At 37.8% G+C, this 21,413-nt stretch overlaps 1 protein-coding gene and 1 long non-coding RNA gene across 5 annotated transcripts in view; one reads left to right on the forward strand and one right to left on the reverse strand.

The window, feature by feature from the left end:
* Positions 1-3,087: 3,087 nt before the first annotated feature.
* The window catches only part of GALNT18 (polypeptide N-acetylgalactosaminyltransferase 18), a 252,985-nt gene continuing 234,659 nt past the window's right edge, over positions 3,088-21,413 (reverse strand). For 2 of the 4 annotated variants that reach the window (XM_052811200.1, XM_052811198.1), the window contains 2 exons: positions 20,891-21,055; positions 3,088-3,568 (listed from right to left, as the gene is read on the reverse strand). In XM_052811200.1, the coding sequence (XP_052667160.1) occupies positions 3,422-3,568; positions 20,891-21,055 (312 nt within the window). In that variant the 3' untranslated portion in view covers positions 3,088-3,421. The other 2 variants (XM_052811199.1, XM_052811201.1) reach the window with 2 other exon arrangements.
* LOC128152662 (uncharacterized) overlaps positions 10,590-21,413 on the forward strand; it is a 38,926-nt gene continuing 28,102 nt past the window's right edge. Inside the window, exons 1-2 of the long non-coding RNA XR_008238728.1 lie at positions 10,590-10,811; positions 14,502-14,598. This is a non-coding gene — a long non-coding RNA (uncharacterized LOC128152662). The remainder of the gene's footprint in view (positions 10,812-14,501; positions 14,599-21,413) is intronic.

The following is a 21,413-nucleotide window of genomic DNA, read 5'->3' on the forward strand; positions in this document are numbered from 1 at the left end:
TGTGCTCATGTCATCAGCACAGCTCCTTTCCTCCTTGTTGCTGGTGCCTTATCCCACATGCAGATGTTGTGAGAGGACACATAGTGAAATTCTTACAGCCTTGAGAAACCACTGTAAGTGATATGCTGGTATAACAATTTGGCTGAATGATAGCTGAGGAGATAGAGGAAGGTAAGTGTATGTTATCCATAAATATTTGAAGAAGTACAGTAGGAGGAAGGCTTAGGGTAGCTTGAAATTTTCTTTTTTGTTTAATTGTCAGGATATCCTTACCAGCTAGTAGATACACTGTTGTTACTTGTCAAGAAAAACTCATCAAAATATATTGGGAGCAGTTCTATAGCAGCATGAGGAAGAGGGAGCTGACTGGATCTTTCTGGTCGTCTTCATCTCTGGCCATACTTGGGTGAGGAGGTATATGACTTCTGGAACAGTGCTCTTTTTTGCCCTTAAGTGCTAGCTTTCCCTCTTTAAAACAATTTTAAAAAAAACAAAACCAAATTATTGCAGAGGCAGATTTGGGAATGTTTTTGATTGTTTGAGGCAACTGATGATTGAATAATATTCTGTAATTTTCCAGAAAATGAAGATGAGTTTTATTTTTCACTTAGTATGGTGATTACTTGTCTTTTACAGTGTGAGGCACTGCTGCTGTATCTATATAGTTCCTGTGTATCTGAAAAAGAAACTGGTGATGAGGCAGTTCATGACTAAGAGTGAGTGCATGTCTAGCAAAAGATGGCTACGTCCTTCAGTTCTGCTTGTTCTGCTCTGTATTTCTTTCTCTTCCAAGAGAAGAGGCATGTCAAAGAAAATCTGTTCTGAGACCTTAGGTCTCAAAGTGCACAATAATAGTGCTGCTTATGTACATTCATAATTTCTACTATACCATTTTAGTAGGCTTAGTCACACGTTTAAATCCATTTCCCTTTTTCTACAAAGTTATCATATAAAAATGTTTATGATACAAAACGAAGGTTAAAGCATATTAAAATGCACGTATTTTACATATAGCTGAAATGCTGTAGCATAAAGTGATGTTTCAAGTCTGGATTTAAGTCCGTGCCATTGTCGTGTGTGTCCGTTCCCCCCCCCCCCCCGCCCCATGTTTATTTTGAGGGATTCTTGGTAATGTTGTTCTGGTCTACAGAAGCGGAAGAAAACTCTTCCTCAGTGCAGGCCCCGTGGGAATCAAGGGGAGCAGCAGACTTAGAACTGGTGTGTAGCTGGGAGGTATGGCTGGATAGCACCAAACATGGTTTGGTGAGGCTACATGGCTCACTTAAGTGTTTGGGTTGTTTTTCACTTAGCAGTGAACATCAGCACATTGCTGCAATGTAATTGGGAATAACTACATCTTCTTTGGGCAGATGCTAGACATACAATATTCATTTTCGTATGAAATAAACCAGTCCAGAGCTCAGCTCCTCCCTTTCACTTTTGTCAAGTCTTTGCCAGGCATCTCCCTCTAGTGCTCATAAAAAAACCCCAAAAGCACCAAAACAGAAAGTGACTGGTCAGAGTGCAGTAGGCCTGTAAGAATCGAGAGGAGACTGGTTTGATTCATACTACTTGTTTTTCCCTTAATGGCTGCGTCTCCATGCACTGAAGTCTTGGTATCTTTGCTGAAAGGAAGCTTTGTTTATGTGTGCTGCTCTGTACAAGTTCTGTGCTTTTTCTCTGTCTGAACATGCAGTTTCCTCCTCATTCATCTGGAATGCCTGTGAAAAGTAAGTCCAGTTGGTCAGTGGTGGAACTTGGGAATGCTCAAAATGGCTCTGCATGCCATGTACTGAGCCTTCTCCTGTTGGGACACTGCACATGCTCCGGTACGCAGGAGGCTTGGCTCGCTTGTGTAGCAACCTCCTGTTTTCTCTACAGGGTAGAATTAAAGCTGCTTTACCTTGTCTAGGTGTGGTACCCGGACACTCAGGTTATTGATGCTCTTTCAGGGTTCTAATTTTAATGGGAGTTTTCACTCAAACAGGCCTGAGGGACCTCTGAAGTTGGTCAAAGTGCAGGTGTTAAGCCCGTCTTTATTGGCTGTTACTGTTTTCCTGTTGTTGGCTCAGCGTTTTCTTCTCTGAGGAGCAGATGTATGGTAACTATATATAGCAGAAGGTTGGACACATGTAATTAACATGCCACATGACTTATTAAACAGTCATAAGAAACAATACTGCTAGCTGGTCCTGAACGTGAAGCCAGCCCGTAAAAGACAGTTTGGCACATAACCAGCTCCAAAAGAGGCTATGCCTGTTACTTAAGGTAACAAACAACAGAATAAAAAGAACAAATAGAGTAATAAAAGAAAGGGAATTTACATACAAATAACAGCAGCTGGAAATAAAGAGGCCAGTAATCCTACTGTTCTGGTTTAGCTCATCAGATTGTTTCTTCCTCTCCCCATCCCAGTCTTAGCTGAGATGAAGTGATAAGGCATTGCACTCACACCTCCTTAAAGGTAGGGAGAAAGGCAGAGTGAATTCATGCTTTTTGCTGTTGCTCTTGGATAGAGCCATTTTTATCCAAGTCTGTGGTAGCCAGGGAACAGTGCATTTAAAAAAAGAAAAAAGAAGTTGTAAGAACTATGAAAAATTGAAAGGAAAGTGCAGCCATTGAAACGGAGGCCAACCCATTGAGAAATGTCAGGGGGGTTTTTTGTATTTTTCTTCCAGTAGCTGCTGTTTTTCTCTTGTAGCTTTTTTTTTTTTTTCTTCTTTTTAATTAATTCTCTACCCCTCACTTGAGCCCTGGGGTTCTCTCTGTGGTTTTACTTAGTGGTACTGGTGAGGAAAAGTACGTGAGTGCATATGATACACCTATACACCTCCACACACCACACCGCACCTCCCCCCATATTTGCACACTCATAGCTACAGTGACCTAGACAGGTCTCCCTAGAGGGCGAAAGGAGAAAATCCTCCCTCACTGTAGCTACTAGTGTGCAGGTAGGACATTTTACTACAAGTCTGGAGAGTACTGATGCTTGGCAACAACTTGCTGAGATCAGGCTTCGGTTAATGAAAACAATGAAACCACCACTTAACTTCCAAATGGATTTCCATGGAGACAGCTAGACAGTAATAGTGTTTGGACTTTTTTATTCAATAAAAGTTTGAGTTATAAATATTCTCCATTTCTTTCCTATTTACAGTTGTAAAATATTTTAGGATAGCCTACCCATCACCTGTCATTCAGCATCTCTATAAATGCCATGAAAACACCATTGTGAAATAAAAATGTCTTATTTTCAGCCCACAAACCTAATTTCCACACACTCACAAAATAAAATCAAAGGGACAAAAAAGAGGAGAGAAGGAAGTGGAGGGCAGTGAGGGGTGAGAGGAATATAGTACAGCAGGCAACAATGCAATATTTGCTACACAGTAGCAAAAGAAATGGGTAAAAATTTAGTCTGCTATGATGACAAGCTTTTCAGGACATTTGTTATAGACCAGCGTTGTCCAGTGCATTTCTGAAGGATGAGTTGAAATCCAAATTCATTTTCATTGTTTTCCTGCAATTCCAGGCAACGCTTGGATTTTCGATTCTGGATTGGACCTCCCTTTAAAGATGGGGAAAAAAAGAAGTGTTTGGATTAAACATTGTGAACTTGTTGCATTGCTACTGTGTGATAATATAGATTAGAGAACATTCCAATGTCCATCTACTAAATGCACTGCTACTGTGAAAAACGTTTCAGTTAGAGACAAGATAAGCACTAGGTTGGGTTTGGAGTGAAGGTTCCCTTTGTCACTAGCTGGTTTAATCTCTGATGCAGTTTGGAATAGCCTCAATTCCTGGTTACTATTTCAGTAAATGGGGTTTCTAGAATCGAGCTGCGTTTCTAGCCATGCTTATCATGAGCCAAAAGCTTTCCTGTTTACTTCAGTTACCTAGCTTAGTGGCTCTGCTGTACCTCTGAAACATCAAAAAAAGGCAAAAGAGGACCACTGCCTGGGGCAGGGGTGTCCTGTATGTAGGATAAAATGCAAAAAATCATTTATTCTTTGAATTCTGAAATGAACTGTCTTTTATAATCTTATGTTGGTAACCCTCAGTATTGAGTCTGTTCAATTCTCAGCTTAATACTGCCATATTAAAGCCCTACCTTCGTTGTTGAATTGCAGCAAACCTTAAATCACTGGGGCTATCACACAGTTAACTATAGACCTAAATTACAATTAAATCATCATGTAGGTGACATAAATGACACTTTTTTCCATTAATTCTTGTTTCAGTTGGTTCTTTCACCCTCTCTCCTGTCCAATAAAGATAATAGATAACTTGTACACATTAGTGTCAGGGAAGTTTCTTCCAAGATATACAGAGTAGAGTAATTCGCACAGAAGTCTGAGAGTCGGACTTGTGTAGTAGAGAATTACTGGCTTAATCTGCAAATCAAAGAATGGAGTGTAAGTCAGTACAGATTAGTGCAGCTGAAGTATGGAAAGAGCAGCCACATTTAGATTACTTATTTGTACAATGGGGAAAAAATAGTTGCTATGAAAAAAAACCAAACAACTACCCAACCCCGTACAGAAAAACCACCTCATCGATTTTGTTCAAATCTGTGTTATACCTTGCATTAGAAAGTCATAACTGTGATAGATTTCTATTATAATCACAAGGATATTGACATAAATTCCATAGAAATGCTTAGTTTGCTTTTTCAGAGAAGGCTGTTCCTCAGGCAAGGGTAGCTTGTGCCATTCAGTACAGGTTCTGCTTCATTCAGACAGTGGGTCTCCTCTCCTCCTATCCTACCAGTAATACTTAGTAAGTACTTTGTCCGGGAAGTGACTTCTAAAAACTTTTTTTGAACCTGGCTAATGAAATAGAGAATTAGGCTTGAAAGCTCTAAGTTTTAAATATGGCTTTGGGTAAGAGAGAGACCATTTCTAGAATAATCCACAAAATTCAAAACATGAGGCTCCCATAAATCCTCCTTGGTAGGCCTACGTGCAGTCTAGATACAATTTTCACTGATTACTTTACTAGACAGACAGGCATACAGTAGGCATTTTAATGTACCTCCATAACAAAATGTTGAGTGAACTGTATTTTCCTACTGCTGTATAACTATTATTGACATTCATATTAATAACGGTAGTTAAATTTGGGTATCTGGTGGGAGCATAAACTCTAAGCTATCTAGAAGCAATAAAACTGCTTGACATACAGGAAATTTGAAGAAACTAGGATGGGAAATTTGTCAAAGCTTTATTATATGCTATTTGTTCCCTTATCCTAAACACTCCCCCCCACAAGTTACTTTGGCTTTCTAAAATGAGCTTTGAATTAGGTCTTTTAGATATAAAACACCAAAGTAATGGATATTTTCTCATTGCCAAAAGAAACAGTTGTGGTGTTTTGTTATTTTCTTCCAGCAAAACATATGGTTTCTATTCTTAATGAAAACTGTTGATTATGGTTTTTTTTCTGCATAGACTCAGTGTTGCATGGCACCCAGGTTCAGCTCCCTGGGTTTAAATTGGGAATTACAGTTTACCACAAGTGCTTCTGCCTAAACCCAAAACTGAGATCAAGTTCCTTGTGCTTCCAACTGATGCTGGAGGTGCTTGTGTTGCTGTCATTTAAGTTAACTAGTTCTGTGTCTTTCATTTATCAGTTAGTCCTTGTCTCAGTTTTGGTGTCTAAGACCTCCTCAGCTCAGATCTTGTGCTAAGGAAGCAGGAGAAAGAAGTTCTCCTGCTTTCTGTCTTGTCAGAAAACTAACCAGTTATGGGAGGATTAGTTCAGTTCCATTACTTGCCTGATTTTTGGACCTGGGATATGAATCTGGGTATGGTACTTTTAGACCTCTCCTGTCATTTCTAACTTATTAGCATAAGTGAAGGTACAGAATTAATTCTCTCTGTTTTATGTATAGCATCATGGCTAAAACACAAGTGTTTCCCTGGTACAACTCTTCTTGCCCAAACTCTGTGAAATGAACTCTGTGATGTCCATCTTAAGAACAGCTTTTATGCTCATGAAGAAGAAGGAGGTAGGATGCTCAGGTCCAGCTGGCTTCAGCAGCTGGGCTGGGGCAAACACCTAGTTTGTTGGCTGTGCTTTGTGAATCCTGTTCTTTGGTGCCTACTTTTTCTCCCCAAGGACTCTGTATGGAGCCTAGTCACTAACTTAGAGCTCTGTTAGGTAGAGGAAGCCACAGCACTAAGGCTTAAATACTGTCATGCCGAGTTGGAATTTCTTTCTGCCTAACTCCCATTTGTTTCAGTGGTCAAGGGTTTCTTTCACTTGAACAGGCCCAAATGCCTTCTATTCCCATTGAGGATTTTGGGGTAGAAGGAGGAGGATGTTCACAGTGGAGACAATGGTTTGCCTTTATTCTAAATCATGCAGAGCACACATAGGTGTAACAGTAAATGTATTCACGCAAAATACTTTAATACAGGCAGTTATATAAACAAAGTGTAAACCACTCCTAAGAAGAAACAAAACAAACAAGCAACCAAAAAACCCCCACAAAAAAGCCGCCGCCCCCCCCCTTTTCCTGATATGCCCTCATGTGAAATCTGGCTTCTGTTTTAACAGAAACAAGTGACTCGGGAGATAAAAAGCCAAAGCAGCTCTTTTTGATGTGCTGCAAAGCACTCTGCAGTGGCTACTGAAAATCACCCTGCTTAGTACATTGGAGCTGCTGTATGGAACATAAAAGAGACACCAAAGTTAAGCAGTGGCTAATATGTGTGAATTGGGCGTTGTTGAGAGCACAGATGCTTTTAGCGGGATGATTTTTTTTTCCAACAAAGAGAAATGTAAAGGCTCAAGTCCTGTTAGAAACAGCACAATTTAGCGCCTAAGAGATGTGAGGTCTGTGCAGAACCAGGGCTTAATCCCTCGGAGGGGGTGCAGTCTACACACCTTTGGTTCCTTTCACTAAGGATAGAAATGAAAGAATTGCTTTGAAGTACAAGGAGGGGGGGTTGTATAGCACTTACTTAAAATTTCCTGTTGTTAGCCTACTTAATTGTATTCATTTTATTTTCCCCTTCATATGCCTAATGCAAGCCTGCAACCGTGGGTGATGACAGTGCACCCACTATATGTTGCAAGGCCTGAATGAGCATGGTGTTTAATCATTAAAGTACATGAACTGAGTAACTCCACGGAAAGAAGCAGGGAGCAAGCAGGACTGACACACTGAAAGCTAACACTACATTTTGCTGCTCTGATGGGCTGGGCCTCCAAATTACAGTATTCCTGAATGGCTTCTGCAGTCTGTTGTCATCATTAGCATTTGCAACCCTAAAGCCAAATGCAGACAAAGGTGTCCTTTCAGTTAAGTCTTTTTTTTTTGTAATAACAACTTAGCAAATCTTGTACAAAACTCTGACAGTCATGTTTACCACTTGCTCAGCAAAATGGTTTATTGTAGTACTACACTTCAGGGTAAGTGAAAGGCACATTGCCTATCTATCTGGTTCCCTTTCCCCATCCTAGGTAAGACCTCTGCTTTCCAATTTAAAGGCAAAAAATTGATAGCCTAGGGTAATGTCTTTAATCATGATACATAAAATATAGTTCTATAGGTTGAAACAAGTTAAAGAGGAATTCTGCCCAGTTGAACAGAATCAGGATTAAGATAATTGATGATGAGAGGCAGCTCGATGGCAGTAGAAGTCTCAAGAGGATAAATAAATATCCAGGTCAACTATTTTATAAAAATAGACTGCATGTGACAGCACTAACAAGTTTGACTGAAAACTTGATGGGTTTTGCAACGCAAATTGAAGCAATTCCTGTGAGAAGCACAAATGCTCTCAACGCCTGCTGGTAGCCTTAGACACATATAAAACTGATTGAGTGCTTCATAAGCATACTTTTAATGTTAACACTATCTCAAGTCACGCATCCTGTTATGACCAACAGCTATTGGAATGTGACATAACACACGTAGTGGAAAGCAATACTTTTGACTTCCTTTAGAATTATTTACTTTCTGCATATCTACCATTATGCGAGAGGTTTCCTTTCAAGCCTTTTACTAAAGTAAAATTTATCCAGTAATACAGCATTTAAGAATACCATTTGATGTGCCTGCAAACCATTGCAGTACAAGGATGGTCCAATGTGCATGGTAGGCAGTCCCATGTGAGTCTGTCGTATGTAAAAAAAAAAAAACAACTGGCTTTTAGAAAGAGCAGCACATTGCAAGTATATACTTACATATTCTAGGTTAGAGCTGGAGTGCTAATAAGCTGTGCAAAGTAACTAGACCGTCTTTGCTGAACTGTTCTGTGGCTTCTGTTTTGGTTTATTCAGGGGTGCTGGATGCACAGTTCCCAAACCTCCCCTTCCTGTGTTTGCTCTGCGGGGCAGTAAAGTGGGATAGGTCTTCCCTGGAATATTGGTCCTTGCAGAACCAGGCTTAGTTGAAAGCCGTCATAAAGTTTCTTTAATGTCTAGAAGGCCTCCTAGCCAGAGGGCTACAAAAGGGACAGAACACTGGTACAGCTTTCTTTGCAAATACCACAGGTGTTAAATAAAATTTTTTTTGTAAAGAAACATGTAGTGTACACACACCATGTAACCTGTAACTCCTGCCCCTCCATACCACTGCTACTGCAGTACTGGGGTTATATACCATGTTATGCTCCTCAGCTAAAGTGCCTTCAAAACAAAGCATGTTTTGACTTCACAACAAAAGATGCATTAAGAAGTTTCTGTAAACATATATCTAGCCAAAAAGTTCTGAACTTTTCTTGCGAAAAATCTCACCTTATGGTTACTGAATGACAGACCTTTTAATCAGATGATATTTTACTGGTTGCAGTGTAAAATCTTTTTTATTTCTGGCTGCATTTAATAGAAACTTACCATCATATTTACTCTCTAATTTTCTTCCATAAGAATTCTCTTCAGCAAGAGCCAATTTTCTGTTCTTTGTTACTCTGAAGTCAGATTGCCAAGGTTGTGTTTCGAAACATGAACAAAAAGGCACTCGGCAGGAAAAGAACAGAGATGCTACTTCACATAGTTTAGGTATTTTAAAGGAAGAATTCAAATGTGGATATGTGGCATCATTAAAGCTGAATAAATAATTCACAACATCTAATTGACTTGGTCAATTTAGTCATTGTTTGTACTTGGCACATCTGCTAGATGTGATCTATGACATTCCAGGTGTTTAGGTAGGTGTGATGGGTTCTGTGAGCTGCAAGTTGTTGTACTGGGTTTCCAAATTTCCCAGAAAAAGCTATGTAGAAAGGGAAAATGGGAAAGTGAGGTTGTAGCTTTAGACTGAACCAGGGCTTCATAAGCTAGTAAAAGCTCTTGGGCATTAAACTTAAGACGGGGTTTGATCACTTGTAAAAATGAGGGATATTAAATGAACGCTGGAGGTTGTCAGCATTACTGAAAATCAGATTGATAGCTCTTCTTAACAAGTTACTATAAAGTGTACGCTTTTGTTACAGAGTTTAAACCTACTTTTTGCTCATCATATTAAAGCTCATGTTATTCTACCTAAAAGAGAAGAAAAGAAGTGCTCTTACCAGCTTGCCTAACCATGGCTATTTCAGAAAAGGTCTTAAAAGGTTAATAAGTGTATCCAATCTCGTATCACATATGTTATACAGATCGTTGCATTCACTAGTCTGTAACTTTCTATTTGTACCTCAATCAGTGACCTCAAATATTTACATGTTCACTCTACCTTGGAGGCAGAAACTCTAATCTTCACTATTGCTTTGATACATTTGAATCAAAAAATTATGCTGAGGTATATATAACACAGATAATCTCCACTCCAAACAGAATGCATGGTCTTCTCATTCATTTCCCCAGAATACTGGGGTAAATTTTCAGTGACTGTTAGTACACCAAATTTAGTCCTAAAAAAAATTACTCAATTTTTACAGGTCATTTTGTCTTCTATGCGGTCACTTCTGTATGGATGTTGCTGCAGTGAGAAAATATCCATAGGAAAAAGAGAATAATCTATCCCATACAGTAATTAATGTATTTTCAGTATTGTCCATTGCTTGGAAATATTGGATGATGTTACTGAGTTTAGAATTTCTGCTTCATAGTTGTATAAAGGATATAGGTATATATAATGGCATATATATGCAATTGATTAATTCCTTCTCAAATCTAAAGTAGTATCACAAATTTTCTAATTCTTTGGCGAACAGGTGGTCTGTAAGTACAGCAGACTCTAACATACTCTCTGTTGTTCAAATCTTTCAAAGATTAAACTATTTAAATTGAAATATTCCTCAGTGAAGTATATTGTTAGCTGTTGGTCTTCTTCAAAGGCACTTGGTTCCTAATATATTTGATATGACTACTGTGAAAATAAGGGACATTTAACTGCTATTACGTGTATGAAATATTATACACAGCAGTATTATATATTAAAAAGGTGTCTGTCAGCTCTTTAGATTGCTATTTACAATTAGATAGGCAAATGAGAATCTTTATCGGACACTTTTAAAATGTGGATTTATTTCTCCAATACTAACCAAAACTAATTGCTGTGTACAATGTAAACTTAGGTGGAGTTATAATAGGGATCAGCCAAAACATTCCTTAAGGAAAAAAAATAATTTTTTTTTTTTTTTCCTCCTCCTCCTCACTACTTCTCCTGCACTTAAGTTCTGCTGTCAAGTAGCCATGTGAGCACTGGTCTTCATCCACTTGCTGGTACCCAGTGAGTAAATACTACGAAACATCCTCTGACAACGGAATTAGACGCATCATACAATAGTTACAACAATTTAATGTCTACATCACACTTTGTCTCATTCCACTCATTCTGCTACCGAGACATCTGAGTGAGTGTTCAGACTTTACATAATCATAAATGTTACATTTCTATATTGCTGCAACAAATTTTTAATACTGCAGCTGTGACAAATCAAATGATGCAGCCTTATCTGTATGTCCAAACTAGGTTTTAGTAACTAGTGGACTGTACAATCATTTTCTGTTTTGTTTAATCTAGATTGGCTATAGGAATGTAGAGCAGTCTAGGTTCCAAGCACAGCCATCTAAAGGTGTAATAGTTAAATACACAATACTGTTAATTATTAAGTATTTAAATAAAAGCAATTCAACCTGGCAAAAGGAAATGCAGTTTCATCCAGAGAATGTAATTGGAATAGAAAATAAATTACAGAGAAACAGCATAAAAATCAGAAGTTGAATGTATGGATTTATACCTATCAGTAATATTTTCCACATATATATAAAATTTTATCATAGATTTGTAACAGATTACAAAGGCCCATTGTTAATAGCAAGATTAAGAAAATAATGCCTCGCAAAGAATAAATTCAAGTATTCACTGAAATACAAAGAAGCTCTTCAGGATATGATAGCTGAAAACGCATTTTACTACAGAAAATAGTGATAAAACTAAGAAAATTGAAGCAGGCTTTGGAGTAGAATACATTAGCCAGACTAGAAAGATCATTAGGGATTTTTCAGAAAGTAAACACGAATCATTACTGTATCAGCAGTGGCCAGGAAGTCTTTCTGACATATTATTAAAAAAACATCTGCAGAAACAAATATTCTAGGTATACAATATGATATTTAAAATTAATTACTGAACACTGTTTCAGGGGGGAGTGAGTGGGAAGTAGTTAAAAAGGGAATCTTTTATCCATACATAGCCCTGATAATTATGGCTAAATGCAGAATTTACAGCTGAACATATTGTTTGGTTTTGTTTTGGCAATGAATCCAGATGATGATGTATTATGTTGACCTTCTGATTGCTAGGATTACCTATTAAGTCCTTTGTAAAAAAGGAAAAACTAGCTTTATGCTATGCAGTTGATAATGACGTGCACGGCTTTTCCAACTACAGCTGCTGTCCTGAGTAACAAGTTAACAGGACAATTCATTTAGAAATAAATTGAATGTCTTTTTGAGAACTGACAGTCATAGAAGAGTAAGCTCCAGAAATTTATGTTGGTGAGAGATGATACACAGGTTGACATTTTCTGAAAATTTTTTCTTACTATTAAAGGGAATGCTGTTTGTAAGTGTCTCTTCTGCATCCTCCTTTTGCCATATACTGCCTACTGTCCTACTTGGTAGCATTCAGAAAACTGTAAACGCAGAACCCACTATACTGAGTAGTCGCTGGCTACTTAGTGCTCTAACTTCAATACTCTAATGTTCTGAATTAGAATTTAAGATGTGTTTCTACATTATGTAAGTTAACAACAACAAGTGCTACGTTTTATACCTCCTTCTACTAGCAGGAGTGTTAGATACAGGTAAATCCGTGTTTCTAAACATCTCTGGAGTCTTGAGTGAGACCTGACCTATAGAAAAGAATCCAAAGTTAATGCTCTGCACCAATGTTTTCTGTGGGGTGATTTTACTCTAACTAAAAAATAGAAAATTTTTTCTTATACAATCTTTCTTTTCATGGATTGAGCCATACAGTAGCTGCCTGTGTCAAGAAACAACATTATAACTGGGAAAAAGATGGGAGTGCTGGATACATTGGCTTTATTTGCATGTTTTACAAATACATTTTGTGAAAAGCTTAGAAAAGTTACCTTTTTCTCTTTCATTCTGAGATTACATATAAATGACTTCTGCAAACAAGTCAGGCTCGATTTATCTGCCTTGATCTAGGCTTGCTTCAAGATGTCTAAAGTAGAAGACAGAGAAAGGCAACAAAGATGCTTTAAAGTGTGATGGAATATTCAGATGATGGGGAATTACAAAATACACTAAAATGAAATAAAAATAGGACTGTGCTTAGGATGTAAATGAAAATTAATGGAATCTGACTTCAGTGATCAGAAGTATGAATACCTGTGAATACCAGTGTGAAACTGGTAAATGAACTTTCTAAGGAAAAAAGGATTGTTAGAGTTAGCAATTTGCAACAACTACTGTGATTTATGTGGGTAAGGAAACCTGTTGAATTCATTGTCGCAGGCATCAATGTTCAGTGACTGACTAGATGGTTTTAGTGGGCTAGGTTAATTTGAAGAGTGCTGATAAAACAAGTTTTTATAGGCATGCTGAGATCATTCAGACAAATCAAATCTCGGTCTTCATGAAGAGAGCACATTAGGGGTCAAGAAGGGAATCCTCCTCCTGATGTTACAGTGAACTGCTGGCTCAGAATAGAGCTGATTTCTCTGAAACAGCAAGCATTGACCATTGCCTGAGGGAGTCTTCTAGATGACGTAATTAATCTAGTTAATTTTCTGATCTGTGATGTGGCAAATTGTGTATTCCTAGGTTTTGCCTTTTTGTTTGGTTTTGAAGCAATCATCACTTCTGTATATGTTGCTTTCTAAGGCTCATTCTGCATTGCTTGTCTGTGCAAACTCTTGTTAACATGTCTTCCCTCCCTACTTTTGAGTGTGCACAAGATGCAAGATTAGTTTGCTAATGGAAATCCGTTCACTGCATGCACCTGAAGATCATGCCTAAGAGCACCTTACTGTCTTATTCTTTCTCTTTTTCTCCTTATGGATAAAAATATTGTTCTAACATAGCATACCTAGAAAACTAATGTAAAGAAGAAAAGTTTACATTATTATTTCCCAACCTTAGCACAGGGGATACCTAGTTATTCATCTTCAGCCAGACAAAAAAGAAACTCCTTTCAGCACAATTAGAAAACTCAAGATTTTTATATTTTCCCTAGGAAAGATGAGATGTTTTCCCTAGACACCTGAACAGATTTCCAAAGATTTATGGGTTTTAGATGAGAGAAAATATGCATTCCGATTTCTTTGTGAGACGTAACTCTTACTAAAATGTAACTCCTTTGGAAAACAAAAATACTGAATGACAATTTTATTTCTTGTGTGTGTGTGGTGTATTCAATTAGCGTAGGTTTTCTAATCTGAGTGCTCAATATGAAGTCTTCCTAACTCATTTTAACCCAGAAACTGAACTGTTTGCATTGTCATTATATATTTAGGATTAAACCAATCCCTAGAGACCAAGAAATAAATTGAGTGCCAACTGAAGAAAATTAAGGAATGATTTGCACTAGTTATTGAAAATGGCTTTTTCCCTAGTAACCACACAAATCTGTTGCTGATTATAATTGATATTGGGAAAGGAATGTCCTTGCAGCTGCAGCACAAACCTTGCACAGTTTACTCAGACAATAATGGAAATAATCTATTTTTTGTCTGTTATACTGGGTGTTGTCACTGTCAGGTTCAGGATACCAGACTTGATGCCCTGATCATCTCACTAAATAACAAACTCTCATTTCTTGTCATGTATATCATTATTGTATCCTGATTTAATTGCTTTCCAAGTGAACATTTTTCTCAATTATTTGCATCTTGGATTGCAGGGTGTTACTTGGTAGCCAAACCTTACTTACATAGATATTGTTCTTGTCTGCATTGAAATTAAAGATGCAACTTTTACTGACTTGATCAGGACAGAGTTTTGTTTTCGTCTGGGAACTTAGAAATAATAAAAGATGTATGCTAAAGGTAAACATACTTCCATCCATCTTGTAGCTGAGGAATACAGAACCCAAGAAGTGATTGGTCCGGTAATGCCAAAGAGGGACTGAGAACAGAGCTCAGATCTCCTGAAACACAGCCACTTCATTTGGTAAGTGTTGGTTATCAGTCAAGTTGTAGAAAACATTCTGGATTTGGCCATTGTTTTGCATGTCTCTCATTATAATGCCATGCAATACCTTGTCAGCAGCAGCTGTCATCTGCGATTTTTGGATGGAGCTTATCTGGACATCAGAAATTAGGGAAATCAGGTGGAACTAGGACAAATAATTTCCTTGTAAATAAATGTGGTGTTTAAAAATATATGCTAAAATATGCAAATAGGGTATCTGTTTTGAAGGAAAAACATGGCTATGTGTTAACTTCCTTCTAAATTAATTCAGCACAAGTGTCCTTGGAGCTTAAATGTAGTCCTCGAGAGAGTAAATACTGCATAATGTGATATGCTGGAAAAGACTTGAAATGCACCCACTAAAAGCTCATTTTACTGCTCTATTCACACACAAACTTTCTAGCTGGCAAGTTCTACACCTAATTTGCAAAAATTAAAACTTGCTACTAAAGAAGTACTCCAAATAGAAGACTAAACTTATACAAGGAAATTTTGGTTACCGCTAACTACAGCAGCAACTGCAAGCAAATTTAACACCAATTGCTAAAACACAGTATTATATAGTAATATTTGTATTTAATATTTTTTCTGCATGTGTTTTGCATATACATTTTCATATTTAAGTCAGGTATTCATTCAATATGGAGAAAGACTGAATGCTTTCAGATTTTTGTACTTTTAAACAATTCCATTTGCATGAATGGGACTAGAGTTTGTAGGCTTATAGTAAGACATAGTTCAAGGAGTATGAAAAACAAATACTCTAATACACCTGTTTTTAAAAAGTGTTTAATAACCAATATTCTTGTTATAAGTTGCACATGAATTAGGGACAAATTTACTAGAGCAAAAAGAAAATTAAAACATTAACTATCACTTTCATGTCTAAGCAGAACAATGGTTCAGGTTCCTTATCTTCCAGCTGTAACACCTTGTGCAGTTATCCAGTTAGTTCAAATATTAAGTACAGGCAAGCTAAGGTAATATTTGATCAAAGATGGGCAAAGAGTAGCTACGTATAGAAAAAAGTGCTGCTAATGTACTGGACCCATATGCCAACACTGCACTGAGGCCCCTGGGGCTTGTGGAAGTGCTCTTTTGTGGTTGAGGTTTAAAACTGAAAACTCTGTGACACTGGTCATTTAAAATTCAGATAGCCTCAGTAAAAATACGGGGCTTAACCTAGTCTGTTGACTCAATTAATTGAATAATTAGGTTCTGTTTTTTTTTATATTTCTCCTGCAGGATCACAATCACTTTCTGTTCTGAGCTCTTACGCAGATAGCACTGCACTATTATATAGCTGTATTGCAGTATAGCATGTCCTATACTGCAAATACATATTGAGTGTATTTGCATCCTTTGGGGTTAGAAGTACAGCATAAATTCAAATTCTTGATAAATTAATGATGCTGGTTTTCTACCCTGTGGCTCTCATAATGGAAGAATCTGAAGAAGTTAATGGGGACCATTGTTCCCTTAGACACAGCGCTCTACTGAAATTAATGCCTCTTGTACACCGATGTCCTTGGCTAATATATGGGTTGAAAACTGGGAGTGGACATTAGAAGGAAACTGTCTACTGTTTAATGGTGTTAGCCTCCACTTCTGCACTGTGTACACTCAGCAAGGGGGCATATGATATTGGTACAGAGAGATTCTCTGCTTGCTTCACAGGCCTGCAGTTTAATCCTACCACACAATCTGCACCCTGTATTCCCTTACTTGTTTGGGATGTGGTTTGGGTAATGGTTCCAGCTAGCGGTAGTATTGCACATCCTTTAATTTTCTAAGATAAAGGCAGGTAAGAATAATTCAGAATGACTGTCTGGCAAAGGCCAAAATCTGTAGGAGGAGCAAGATGTAAATGCTTTCAGTAATTTTAAGGTCTATTCTTTCTTTATATAGCCACACAGAATATCTATTTATCTATTATCTAATATGTTTTTAAATGCGATCTGAATCATCACGTTTATCTGTGGAATACTGTACCGAGTAATTCATTTGCTCTCGTCTGTCTTCCCTTTTCCTTCCAAAGCAATTCCTACTGTGATATTTCGGAAATTATACATAAGGTAACTACAGTTGTCAGCAACAAATTTTATTTACAGCTTCTCAGGATAGCATAAAGCACCCCCTCTGAACACTTCTGAACTGGAAGATTTCCTGTGGAAACCTCCAGCACTGACTAGAATCACAATCCTCCATAACATGTAAAAGCAATGCTAGCATCGCAGGCAGATGCAACTGCTACTGGATATGGGTACCCGACAGTGCTGAGCTGTTTCTACTGAAAGATTTCCCAAGGAGATATCTGACCAGGTGCACTGGCCTCACTCTCCTACATCTCCGTGTCCCTTCTTTGTCACACAACAGACCATGTCATGCAACCACTACAGCAGTCCCAAGGACAGCAGCTTGACTGAGCATGTGGACAGTGACTGTCATGCAGATGTGCTGCTGACCTGATGCTTCCTGCAACTATTTGGTTACAGGGGGTACAGGCTGCTGCCGCCAGCACACTGCATGTGCACCTGCTCCTTGACATAAAGAGCTCACAGGGTGTGAGCAGGACTAATTGTTTAGTACTAAATAAGGGGTGCTCAGTGGCAACTGAGATTAGTTTTTGCTTCCCTGATGATTCATGATGCCAGAGCAGCTTCCTTGATACCATGTTTAAATTAATATTTTAGTAAAATTCTGATCATTTTACTACCATGTAATTCTGTCCTCTCTGCCTTGTGTAATTTCTGGGGATTACTTACTATTTTGCTATAAGGTCTTTTTTTGCTCAATTAAATGAAAAAGTGGTGAGACAGACTGAACTAGGTGAACTGGCAAACACCTAGAAGACTTTTCAGCATAAAAGTATTCCCAAAATAAGCATTTCCCTTAAGAGAAGACTTGACAAACAACCTGAACAATAAAATTCTTGAACACTACCCAGTTGACTGGAGTCTTTTCAGGGCTAATTTACATAATTTGACATAATTACAGTTATAAACACTTGAAGAAGCCTTGAAAGGAAGAATGTCATTGAAGCCTACATTTTATTGGGTCTTGTTGCATTTGGCAGCTGTACAAAACTGTGGAGCATGGAAATTTGCTCAGATGGATCCTGATTATATAAACACATAATACCAGCTTTGAATGCTCAATGCAAGTTTGTCCAGTACAGAAGGATACCACAGTCTCCCAAGGCCTCTGTCCAGTCAGCCAGTATGATGTATAATGAAAACAGCTTGAGGTACTGGTGGCAGTTCCCTCCATATGAATGCCCATTAAACGACTATTTTGTCCACAACATAGCAGTGAACATCTGAGTGTCTGACTCCAGCTGCCTACAATTGAAGGTAGCAATATAACTTAAAACTAAAGTAAAAGATAACTTGATTTCTTTTTTTTAAATTTAAATATACACACACACCCACAAGTGTATATATGTGTATACACACACACACTTCTAATCAAAGATGCAAATTAAGAATTAAATAATTCTGTAATAGAACTACAGAAGCAAGACCACTAGCTGAGGATGACCCCTATTTTCTACTTCTGTGATAAGGATTTCTCTCATCATTAGATTTCAACAATGCAAGGGAGGAGGAAAATGTTAACTGAAGAATCCTTTTTCCAAAAAGCTGTACAGTCTTCTATCAACCAGTCTGAAGTCCATGTCCCACCACACACTATCATGGTGCCTCTCTGAATATATAGTGTGTTTTGCAGAAAAATGAGAAAGCTTCCTCATTCAAATTTTAAGATACATGTCTGGAATGCAGGGCAAATACTGATTTTTGTGCTGGTCAGGGAAATCTAGTTCAATTGGTTTACCCTGCTTTGGTTGGTAAGTCTTGTTCCCATTTCCTTTCCGAGACAATTTCTCTACTTGCACTGCTATATTTTTATTTACCTATATCATCAGACATTCTTGTTGAATGGCTAGAGAATCCAGAGAAGTGAAAGCATACTTGCAGCCAAAGGAAGGTGCTATAAAAAGCTATGGCCAGCATCTACATTTTAATTAATATTTCACAAACTTCAAGACTACATAAGCATCAATACTTACAATCCTGCTTATTTTCAGTAGTTCTGCTCACTGCATAATATGGAAAATAAATACCAGAGCTTTAAAAACATAATAAAAAAGACTCTTTTCAGATAAACAGCTTCCAGTGTATTCACAGAAACACATCCTTTCACCAGACTAAATGGGAGCATTTCAAATGGAGTTCATCAGCTGATCTTGGCAATCCTTGATTACTCTCATTAACTTTCTTCTAGCTTACAGAGGAGCTGTGTACCATGCTGTATGTTGAGAAATAATGGCATTTTAATTGCATTGGGTATTAACAAAATCCTTTTTGAACAGCAAGCTTTTAATTATTTCATTTGTCTCTTAATTTATCATAAGGAAACAACTAATTAGCTTTCACTTCTCCTGGGCAGAAGCTTCTTTGTAGAAGACTTAAGTACAGTCCATAGAGCCTAGTTTAACAGCACTGCACCTTCACTGGGAAATTGTATTTGGAACGTGGAATGGAAATACAGACAGAAAACAAACCTAAAGTAGTTAAATACCATTTCTGAAGCTTTTAATAGCTAAATTATCAATGCATTCTACTGCTGCCCCCCAAATCAGATCTAACATAATTAGTATTACAAAACAGCAGCAATATTCTGGAGTAGAAACCATTAATTGTCACCAAAGGGTTGGGTTATACAGACCAATCACTGAATAGGTGGACAGTACTAACATGTTACTGAAATACTATTTAAATAAATGTTAATTATACTTTTTTAAAATGGTACCAAAAGTCAAGTGCAGGGATGGCCACAGTGAGCCCCCGTGCTCATGATGAGACTATTTTTACAACTTCAGAGAAGACATAATTAAAACTCTGCCCTTGAGGAGACTGAAAGTGAAAGCCGGGATGTCTTTCCAGGTTAGGGATTTAAGGTCCGCTGCCTGAGAGCTACCCCTTAAAGACAAAGATCTGGATTACTTCAAAGTATAAATACAAATTATGTTAATAGTATGCTTTATTGATTACTGTCCAAATGCTCTCTGCACTAAGGTGGATGCGAAACTGTATTATCAATGTCCTAAAATAGACTGAACATAGCTGTTGTTGAAGTCAAAGAAAAAAAACAACAAACTAATGAGCTGGCAGAAAAGATATTTGCAAACCCACATGGATGATACAGAAAAATTAAATGCTGGGATAGAATTACCTTAATGGTGAGCCTCAGCCCATGGGCTGGAGTACACAACTAGATTTGTAGCTTCAAAACTGCAGAGGAGCAACTGTGACCAAACTCGCACTAGCTATTAAATTTTTCACAGAAGCTAAGTCAGGTACTTGGTTTAGAAAGCATTGTAATCTAAATTTTATTTATCCTAAGCAACCGACATGTCAGTATCTGACATGGTAAACTTCCGATGTCTTAATTCTTACCTTAGGAAAATGTTACCTTCCTTTGAAAGACCAAATTTGACTATCTTTAGCTTCCAACCATTGGAACCTGTTTTGTCTTCAGGATAACCTATGTCCCTCTGTGGAAACACTGGTATGCTTTGAGTCACCTTGCCACTTCCTCTTAGCTAAACTGAACAGAGTGATCTCCGTAAGCATTATATCACAAAGTGTGTTTCCTAGCCCCATAACTTTTGTGGCTTCTTTATAGTTCTCCCTTGTATTTCTAAATCAGTTCTGAAGCGCAGACACCAGGCCTGGACTCAGTGTCCTATCAGCATTGTCATCACTGTGAAATCATTTCTCAGCCTTCACTTGCACTTCTTTTTATCTCTCTCTCTCACACATAAAAGCATTAGCCTTTTTAAGTAAGGAACTGCACAAGAAGCTCATGATGAGGCTGTTATCATCAATGACCCGCTATCCCCTTTTCTGAGTTGCCACTTCCAAAAAACCAAACAATAAAAACGCTTTCTGTCTCTTGCTCCTAAATAGGTTACTTTGCATTTGACTGTACCAAAATAACTTTTTTTTTTTTTAATTGAGATAATTCTGTAGCAGTCACTCTGCCTTAGAAACAAATAATTTCTTGTGAAATCAGAAAATAGAACACAAGTTTTATAACCTCCTGAGGTAGCTGACATTGGGATCAAATGTAAACATAGCTTCCTGGCTCCGTGCAAAGAAAGCAAGGATAAATCTGGTTCAGTTCTGTTAGTAAAGAGATTACTCACACTTCGGATGCAGAAACAGAGCTTTTGAACTTTCTGAAATGTCTGCTGAGTAAGAATTACCTGAGTAAACTGCCAGTAAAGCTTCATTCTCTTGGCTTTGGCATAATTGCATTCAATGAGCCTGGGCCTGCTGTTCACATCCACCAGGCATCTGTTGTCATCATCGTCGATAGTGGGACTCAGAACACCCACATGGAGCTGCTGACTGCTTGTGTAATAAACATTCTGCAACAGGAAGCACAAACAAGATTTGTGGCCTCTAGACAGAAGCAGCACTTTTACCAAAAAGCTAATGGCAAAGATAAATATGCTGAATAGGAGTAGGCTGACCCCATAGTGGCTTTTAAATTATTTCCTGTCATGCAGGAGGCAACAAAACATTTAAAAGTTGTTCTAAATTAACAATTAATTGTTACCAACAAGTAAATGCTGGTTAACTATTTAATAAGAAATATGCAAACAAAACTGATTGTTGTCTTATTGTGTGCCTTTTTACTTCTGTTTCCTATGGTCATGCACCATGGGTCTGCAAAGAGCAAGATGTACACCCTCTAGCAGGAAGTGGGGTTAGTTTGAGTATTGC

This window comes from Harpia harpyja, chromosome 16 (assembly GCF_026419915.1).
Source record: "Harpia harpyja isolate bHarHar1 chromosome 16, bHarHar1 primary haplotype, whole genome shotgun sequence".
NCBI classification, from domain to species: Eukaryota; Metazoa; Chordata; class Aves; order Accipitriformes; family Accipitridae; genus Harpia; species Harpia harpyja.